The 10,125-nt window shown below is 20.3% G+C and overlaps 2 protein-coding genes across 2 annotated transcripts; both read left to right on the top strand. All coding sequences in view use genetic code 6, as the record gives it.

Annotated features, from left to right (window-relative positions):
• Window positions 1-32: 32 nt before the first annotated feature.
• TTHERM_001527452 (transmembrane protein, putative) lies at window positions 33-3,165 on the top strand (the record flags this gene model as incomplete). Its single annotated transcript, XM_012800416.1, has 8 exons — window positions 33-158; window positions 206-934; window positions 987-1,371; window positions 1,490-2,342; window positions 2,484-2,533; window positions 2,582-2,770; window positions 2,829-3,039; window positions 3,096-3,165. The coding sequence occupies 8 exons, from the start codon at window positions 33-35 to the stop codon at window positions 3,163-3,165; spliced, it is 2,613 nt and encodes an 870-aa protein (XP_012655870.1).
• Window positions 3,166-4,424: 1,259 nt separating this feature from the next.
• TTHERM_001527451 (hypothetical protein) lies at window positions 4,425-4,733 on the top strand (the record flags this gene model as incomplete). Its single annotated transcript, XM_012800415.1, has 1 exon — window positions 4,425-4,733. The coding sequence occupies one exon, from the start codon at window positions 4,425-4,427 to the stop codon at window positions 4,731-4,733; it is 309 nt and encodes a 102-aa protein (XP_012655869.1).
• Between the last annotated feature and the right edge of the window lie 5,392 nt (window positions 4,734-10,125).

The raw sequence follows: 10,125 nt of genomic DNA, 5'->3' as shown, positions 1-10,125 counted from the left end.
TAATTGCTAAATTACTGACAATTAATCTTTAAATGGGAGTGGTGGGGCTTTATTTATTTACTCAGAAAGTGAATCAACAGCACTGTAATAGATCAAAATTTAAAAAACAAATCTATCAAATAACTAAGCAATTATTGGAGGATGCATTAATAATGTAGGTATAAATCCAGTTATAGACTCTTAAAGCATTATATTGAATAACTAGGCTACTCTTTATGGAGATAATATCAATTCATATCCTGATCATTTAGGTTTGATCATGACTACAGATTTAAATAAATATTTCAATTATTCAACTAATTCTTTAATTTTATCAAATATTAAAAGTGGAGGATAAATTCCAGATATAATGATTTAGCTAAAAGATTAAACAGCTAAACCAATATTTCCTTTAGACGCTGATAAAATAATAATTTAAGCATAATTTAGTAACAAAACAAAAAATATATCAAATTATTACATTAGAGGAAATTCTACAGCATTTGTTGATTTAAAATAGAAATAATTTGTATTTTAAGGTATGTAATTAATAGGGATTCCAAATTCATAAGCAATAATTGAGTTCAAATCTGATGTTATAAAAATTTTAAATAAATAAACTAATTAATTTGAGTCTAACTATTCTTATGAATTAGAAGTTTATTTTAGAAGTTGTAATTATGGTGAAATTGAGAATTTTTACAATACATTTACAGAATGTGTTGTCTGTGAATAAGATAAATACTCTCTCGATACACAATAATGTTATTCATGTCCTTCTGGAGCAAAATGCAAAAATGGAATTATATATGTAAATTAAGGATTCTGGAGAAAAGATGAAAGTAGTCCTCTTGTTGTAGAATGTGTAAATAAGCCTTCAAACTGTATTGGAAATACTTATGGTAATTAAGTATGCTTAGAAGGTTACATAGGACCTCTATGTGAATAATGTGATGTAAATACAATTTTTTAAATATTACTTTAACAATAAATTTAAAATTAATAAGATTTATGGAAGCTATTGGGGAGAGAGCTATTCTAAAGTTGGATCTTATTAATGTGGGTAATGTAAAGAATTGAGTGCTTTATTGTGGAAAGCAATCTTAATAGTAATCTGGACTTTATTTTCAATTCGACTTGCCATAAAAGGAGACTTAGAGGAATAAACAATAAATGCTTTTTAAGTAGCTCTGAAAAGACACTTATTAAAGAATAATCAAAGCACTTCCTTAAATGTGACTAAATATTAATCTAAATTAAATGTCAAATATGATAACCATAAAGATAAAAAATCTCTAAATGGAGAAAAAGCTAGTGTTTATATTAAAGTATTATTTAACTATTTACAAATAATAGGATCAATTATTACTTTCAATATAAAATTAACTACAGGTAAAAAAATTAAAATTTTTTAATTTTAAAATTATTAATTTATCAATCAAGATTGTTTATTTAAAAAAACTAAATTTTTTAAGATGAAAATAATATTTAAAATTTTATCAAACAAAAGATATATTTGATAGTTCATAGTATTTAGGAACACCTGTAAGATAATAAATGAATTCCGTTGAATGTATATTAAAAGATATATAAACAGATATACCAATGATATATCTTAAACTACTATTTACTCTAATTGTTCCAATTGGCTATTTAATGGTGTTTATACTTAGTTTAATTTTATAAAGGCTATTTACAAATATAAAAGTCCGTTATTATTCTATTTGTACTGCTGCGATCTTCATATTTATTTTAGTTTAGCCTGATTTAGTTTCTCAAATGATAGCTCTTCTATCATGCAGGGTAATTGGAGATTCTAGTTATATACTCTATAATATAACTTATGAATGCAACACTAGCCAGCACTAGAGATATAGTTCTACCTTAGTAGCTCCTTGCTTATTAGTGTTTGCTTTTATTATACCTATTGGACTTTTTTATATACTATACAGAAATAAAAATGACTTGCAAAACATTTCAATATATAAAAAATATGGCTTTTTATACAGAGAGTATAAAAGCCAAATATTTTATTGGGAATTTGTGAAAATGTTAGAAAAAATTTTAATCATTATAGTTCTTAATTTCTATTCCCAAGATATTAATGTTAAAGGAGTGCTAATTTTTATGGTGATTACTCTCTATGGGATATCGTCTAATGTTTTATAACCCTATCTTTTGAGTGGGTACAATACAGTTGATTTCTATTAAACAAACGTGTGTGCAGTTTCTTTATTACTTTGTTTATTCATTAACAATAATCCCTTCAATTATTTCGTTATCACTTCTATAGTTATTATGATCACAATCAATGCTTGGTTTATTATTGTAATAATTAAAAGAGTTATTATAGGACTTTTAATGTAATTTAAGAATGTTATCATTTCATTTTTTAAAAAATTTTCTTATACAAAGTCACTTGTTCAAAAGTATCAAAAATAAAAATTAAATCCATAATTGAAAGCTAAAATAAAAAGAATTTTTTAAGAATTTTTAAATCTCAGTGAAGAACAAAAGTATGATCTTTTATTATCTGGTATAAAGATATAAATAGGTATTAAAACTCTTGTTATTTGTTATATTTAATATATTTAATTTATAGGTAAAAATCATAAAAGACTATTTAAAGATTAATAGATGAATTAAACTATTAAATAAAATAAACTAAATGACTTAGCTACTGAAAATTAACAAAAATTAAACTCTGAAAGAGATTGCTTATATAGAGATAATATAAGTAGCCCAAATACTGTATCTACCATCAAGATAAACTAATCTCCTATTTTTTTATGTAATATTTTTAATATTTTTTTTTTAATCATTAAATTTATAAATTAAATATTAATTAGAATTCGAAGAATTAAATTTAGTAAGGAATTAGAAAGAGAGTTAAATAGATAAAGAGGATAACTCTATTAAGTTAATAAAATTAAAACAAAAATACTTAGCTATTAAAAATTAACAAAAATTAAACTCTGAAACCGATTACTTTGATAAAGATAATGAAAATAACCCAAATACTGTATATAGCAGATAGATAAACTAATCTCCTCTTTTTTAGTGTAAAATATATTTTTGTTTTTTTTTAATGATTAAATTTTTTAATTAAATATTAGGATTCGAAGAATTAAAATGAGCAATGGATTAGAAAGAGAGTTAAAAAGATAAAGAGGATAACTCTAATGAATAAATAAAATTAAATTCTGTTAACCAGGTGGATAAAAATAATAATTTAATTTATTTTACTGAATATGAAATAGATAATACGTTAAGTATCTGAAAATTATTATTAAATATTAATAATACATATAATTTAATATTTTTTAACTAAAAGATTTATCAATTTTAAAATTTATTTTTCCCTATTAATAATATCTTTATATTAAATATTAAGCTTTATTTGTTCTGTATGTAAAATTATTTTTATTTAAGAATATTATTTATAGAATTTAAAATAAATAAATAAATATTACTTCAAAGACAAAAAAAATTAAAATGTTTTTATAATATTATTTTTTTCAAAAAATATTGTGATATTTAATATTATTTTGGGTTTAGTTTTTTTTTAATTAATTTAATATATAAATAATTAACATAATAGAAATATAACAAACATATCATAAATCAACCACTATTTTGAATTAAAACTTAATTTTCTAAATAGTTTTATTAATAATTCATTTAAAATTAAATTAAAATTTAATGATATAAACTTAAATATATAGTTTAAAATTTATAAAATTTAATTTTCATTTATTTTATTAGGTAGTAGTTATGTTTGAATTGAATAAAAACCAAATAAATAATTTTGAAATATTTATTCAACTTTTATAATTCAAATATTAGAATAAATAAACAAATTAATTTTTGAATATTTACCAACAAGATATTTTTATCAATTATTAAATATCTACTATTTAGATTAATATTTTCTTCATTAATTAACTATTAAGGAAAATTTAATATTATTTTATTATTTATAATTATTTATTTATTAAGAGCTAAAGGAATCGAATTAATTAATTAATTTAAGATTCATGCTTTAACTTAGATTAGATATATTTAATATTCATTAATCTACTTTTCCAAATATCATCTATATTTCTTTTTTCATATTTTTTTCAAAATAATTTTACAATATTTCTATATAAAAATTTATTATTCTTTTACTTGACTATAGTATTTTAACTAATTTATAGATAATTTATTTAAATTTAAAATTATACAAATATTTAAGTGGTGCTGTTATAATACAATTTAACTATCTCATATTTTATTATCTACTACAATTATCTCTTTAAAAAATAACAAGAAGTTTAGACTTTGGAATAAGCAATAAAAGTTATAGATATTGTAATCTAAATTACTAAAGGCATGATGATATTAAAAGAACTAAACCTAGCGCATAGAGATTTAAAACCTGAAAATATATTGATTGATCCATAATGATGGAAAAAAAATTGTTGCTAAAATATCAGATTATGGACTAACTAAAGAGGAAAAAAGAGATTTAAAATAATTAGTAGGAACACCAAATTATATGGCTCCTGAAATAATACTATCTGCTTAGAAGAAAGGATTAAAATATGGTGATAAGATAGATGTTTGGTCTTTTGGATTAAATTTATTTGAAATGTTTACTTGCTAGTAAATATTTAAAGGCGATTAAAAATAGATTTTTAATTCACTTATTCACTATAATATAGTAAATTGGTGATAAGATGCCTTTTAAAAGATCCTAAAAAAAGACCTGATTTTAAATAAATATAAACTGAATTAATATAAATATAAAATAATATTTCTTAACAATTCTCAAATTAAAATGAAAATGATTTTTCAATTATTTATTCTTAATATCTTTCTTCGAATGTAAAAGTTATAGATCAATCTTAATGGTCAATCATTTAAAATGTATACAATGATCAATTAAATAATTAATAAATTTATTTTGATCAGGAAAACAAAAATTAGAAGCAACAAAATATCATAAAGGATAACTATCAAATTAAAATACAAAATGAATAAAAAAACTGTCCAAATAAAATAAATACATGGCGTTTATAATGTGGACTTATCAATGTATTAATGCATAGTTATAGGTGATAGTATTGTATTGTTGAAATTCTTTCACCTTTAATATTATAATTTATTTTACAATTTAATGATAGAGATTGTCTTTAATGTTTTAAAAATTTAGTAGAAAAAGAATAATAAGTGAAGAAGTAATTAGAAGAATAAATAGATATCTTGATTGATCTGCTTGAAGATAATCCTTAAATGTAAAATAATTTATATAGAGGTGTTATACAAAACCTGTTTCAAATTTCAGCTTCTGCAAAAATATATATTTGAGGTAATATAAATATTTCTTAATAATTTAATTTAGCAATAAAGAAAAAGAAATTGAAATGAGGTTGATGAGCTAATTCTAAAATAATAAACCATACATATAAAACCAAATTTAAAGCTAACTTTTACAAAGAAGTAAAATTAAATTACTTTTGAAAAGAATATCTATCAAATAATAATAACTAATTAGTTTATTTCTAATAAAAAATATGCTATTTTAGTTATTCATGAACATATAAATACTTATTTGAAAATTGATTTGTTTAGTTTCTTTTTCTTGAAAGCTTTTCTCCTAAATTTTTTGTTATTTTCATTTATAACTTTCGATAAAGTTATTTATTAATGATATATTTTTTTCTTAAATAAAGAGTTAAAATTATAAGCAAATAAACAAACAAACAAACAAAAAAACAAACAAACATACATACATACATACATACATACATACATACATACATACAATAAGTATTTACATTAAATATATTTTTTAAAAATGTAAACTAAATTAAAATTTTTGTTAAAATTATGAATTTGTGTGATAATAAAATTATATTTTTTAATGAGTTTTTTTGATTTAATAATTTGTAATTAATTTTTCAGTTTGTTTAACTGATTAGCTAAAATTCTTTTTTATTTGCTTAGCTTTTCATTGTCTTAACTTTGCGAAATTGTTAATGAATAGCTAAAAGTTTTCAATAATACTTAATGCCTTTTTAAGCTTTTACTTCATTTATTCATTTTAAAGTTATTAGATATTATTTTTTTAATTATTGTGGTGATATTTGAACTCCTTTATCTGCTAAATTCAATTGTAGATCAGCAATATCTTCTTTTTCTATGATAATTATATTGAAAGGCTTTAAATATAAGAATCAAACTTTTAATCTTCAAAATTTGGTTTGTAATATTTATTTTTGCTATTACTATTGATGTTGAATATAATATGAGCTATTCAATTTACAAAAGATTTAATTAACTATTTTCCTTTACTGGACCAAAAAACTTTCTTTTTTGATTTTATTCTATTTAATGATTAGAATCTTCTGTTTTAGCTAATAATGATTCTAATTTTTAACTTTATTTCACATATTGGCATCGTTTTATAATTCTTAGTACTCAGTTTTAAATTTACTGATACTAGCAAGAATAGAATTATTTTATTTTGATAACTAAAATTATTATTGCTTTAGCGAGAATGGTGTTAGTTAGATAGTGTTTTTAACTCTATTTATTTGTATTGATTGTTTCAGTATTGGTAACAAAATGAGGAAAGTTAAAAAATTAATCGCCAATATGATAAGAAATAGTTTCATAATTTGTAGAGCTTTGAGCGTTGGTTGTGGAGTTAAAAATCTAACATTTCCTGTATTTTATTACTAAAATTATCTATTTTATTCAAAATTCTCATCTTAAACTAATGCATTAGAAACATATAATTCACTTTACTTTATTTCTTAATCAAAATAACTAGGGGCTTTATTAGAAATAAAATAAGATATCTATTAATTATTTACTTGCTTTAAATTTTATTAAACATTTTCAAAAAAATTATTACTTTCGCTTTTTAGTTTAAATTGATGCTAATCTAGACTAGCTTCACTTTCACTTTAATTTATATCATATGTACTTTGTTTATCTTCTCTAATATTTAGTTGTCCTTAATAAATGTTTGTGCTTTATTCTTTAAAAAAAATAAATCAAACTCATTAAAGCTTTCTTTGAAGCTTTCTTTAAAGCTTTGATTTGATTCTTTAAAACTTTAATTTTCTTAATTACAATTTAAATTCTGTTAATCTGTTTTAAAATTATTCTAAATTTGCTAATTATCTTATTTCTTTTAATTATTTTTTAGGAGCTAATTTTTAGGGGATAACATAAAGTCTTACTTATTTTTTTAAATTTGTCTTTAAAAATAGTTGTTTTGATTCATTCCAAAATTAAATAATATTTGTATTTCTTGAGATGATTTAGTTGGAGAGTGGGTTCTTTCAATTTCTCTGACCACTATTGATAGCTTTTCTCATTAATTACTATTATGATTTTGTCTTGAATTATATTGTTGAGAAAACTAAGAAGAGTTTTCATTCAAAAAATTAGGTGTTTTGGCTAATTAAAATTAAAATTTTTGCTATGAAATTGATGTTAAAGCATCTTTATCAGATGTGGTAGGTTATTAAGAAGTTTTAATGATAGCCATTTAAATTTGTGCTTCGTTGTTAATTAAGGATATTTAAGATGGAAACGAAGATACAAGAATGAAAATTGGATGGATAATTAATTGTTGCTTTTAGTGGATTTTTAATAGCATACATTACTATTTTTATTATTAAAAATCTCATGGTATCTATTTATTAATTAGTTAAATCACTAGTAATGTACATTAAAAATAAAAAGAGTAAATCTTAGGTATAACCAGCTATCTTAAAATCCTCACCTTTATAACTTAACAAAAAAATGGATTATAATTTTGTTAATAATAACAATCTGGATAAGAACTTAGATAATAACGAAGAAATATAATCAATTAATATTATCTGCCAAACTCCTAATGTACAAGGCCAGCCACAAATTAATTCTTAAAAATAAATAAATTGGTAAATAAATAGAAGAAAAAAGAACTCTGTTTTTTCTTAAAGCATTTACAAGAGTAGTCATAATTTATAATCTACACAGCCAAGCAGTAAAAACATCTAAAAAGTTGAACAGTAATTATCTCAAACAAATAAAAAAAACATAAACTAAAACCTAGATAGTACGAATAGAAGAAGAAAGTCAAAACATTTTTTTGATTCTTAGTAGATCATATTTAATCCCAATACAGAAAGAAAGAATGAAACTAATTAAATAAAAAAAAGTTTCTAAATATTTGTCTTTTAAATATTATTAATGAATTTTAAAATATTATAATAATTAATTAGTTCATTTTATTTACTTTCTTTTTAATATAATTAATATATAAATGTTTACTTTTTTTTAATTATAGAAACATATATTTAATAAAGCTATCAAATATCCAATAAAAAAAAGCATTCAAACAGTAATTCAAATTTTTATTAATTTGAATTTACTTTATCAATAAAATAGATGTTCGAATTATTTTTTGAAAGAGATAATAAACTATAAAATTAAAATGGTAAAAATATTTTTATACTTACATAATTTAAATAAAAATACTTTAAATTTTTTATATTAAAAATTTTGAGGAAGGTACTTTATTTTTATTAGAGGTAGCTTTCTAGATATATATTGTAGATAAAAGAAAAGAATAAGAAACATCAAAAATAATAATTAATAAACATTTGAAGTTATTTAAAAAACTCCCCACCAATAATTCAATAATCTTATCTCAAAACCTATATTTGAATTAAAAATAGTAATTATAGAAGGTTGAAGCAATATTTTTTAGTTTTTTAGATTAATTTCAATAATAGAAGTGTACATTTAAATCCTAAATTTGAGATATATGAAGAAAATAATAATCAACATCAAAAATAGTAATTAATCAACATTTGAAATTATTTAAAAAACTCCCCACCAAATAAATCAATAATTATCCCCTCAAAACCTATATTTGAATTAAAAATAGAATAATAGAAGGTTCAAAGAATATTTTTTAGTTTTTTTAAATTAATTTCAATATAGTTTACATTTAAATCCTAAATTTGAGATATAAGAATAAGAAACATCAAAAATAATAATCAATAAACATTTGAAGTTATTTAAAAAACTCCCCACGAAATAATTCAATAATCTTATCTCAAAACCTATATTTGAATTAAAAATAGTAATTATAGAAGGTTGAAGCAATATTTTTTAGTTTTTTAGATTAATTTCAATAATAGAAGTGTACATTTAAATCCTAAATTTGAGATATATGAAGAAAATAATAATCAACATCAAAAATAGTAATTAATCAACATTTGAAATTATTTAAAAAACTCCCCACCAAATAAATCAATAATTATCCCCTCAAAACCTATATTTGAATTAAAAATAGAATAATAGAAGGTTCAAAGAATATTTTTTAGTTTTTTTAAATTAATTTCAATATAGTTTACATTTAAATCCTAAATTTGAGATATAAGAATAAGAAACATCAAAAATAATAATCAATAAACATTTGAAGTTATTTAAAAAACTCCCCACGAAATAATTCAATAATCTTATCTCAAAACCTATATTTTAATTAAAAATAGAATAAAAGAAGGTTGAAAGAATATTTATTAGTTTTTTTAGATTAATTTCAATAATAGAAGTGTACATTTAAATCCTTAATTTGAGATATAAGAATAAAAGAAAAGAATAAAAAACATCAAAAATAATAATCGATCAACATTTGAAGTAGTTTAAAAAACTCTCCACGAAATAATTCAATAATCTTATCTCAAACCTATTTTTGAATTAAAAATAGTAGAAGAAAAGAATAAGAAACATCAAAAATAATAATCGATAGACATTTGAAGTTATTTAAAAACTCTCCTCGAAATAATTCAATAATATTATCTCAAATTTTTGAATTAAAAGTAAAGAAAAGAATAAGAAACATCAAAAATAATAATCGATAAACATTTGAAGTTATTTAAAAAACTCTCCGCGAATTAATTCAATAATCTTATCTCAAACCTATATTTGAATTAAAAATAGTAAAAGAAAAGAATAAGAAACATCAAAAATAATAATCGATAAACATTTGAAGTTATTTAAAAAACTCTCCACGAAATAATTCAATAATCTTATCTCATACCTATATTTGAATTAAAAATAGTAATAATAGAAGGTTGAAAAATATCTATTAGT

Source organism: Tetrahymena thermophila (assembly GCF_000189635.1).
Source record: "Tetrahymena thermophila SB210 genomic scaffold scf_8254250, whole genome shotgun sequence".
Classification (NCBI taxonomy): Eukaryota; Ciliophora; class Oligohymenophorea; order Hymenostomatida; family Tetrahymenidae; genus Tetrahymena; species Tetrahymena thermophila.
Note: the sequence above shows the minus strand (reverse complement) of the source record. Positions and strands in the feature narration are given on the sequence as shown.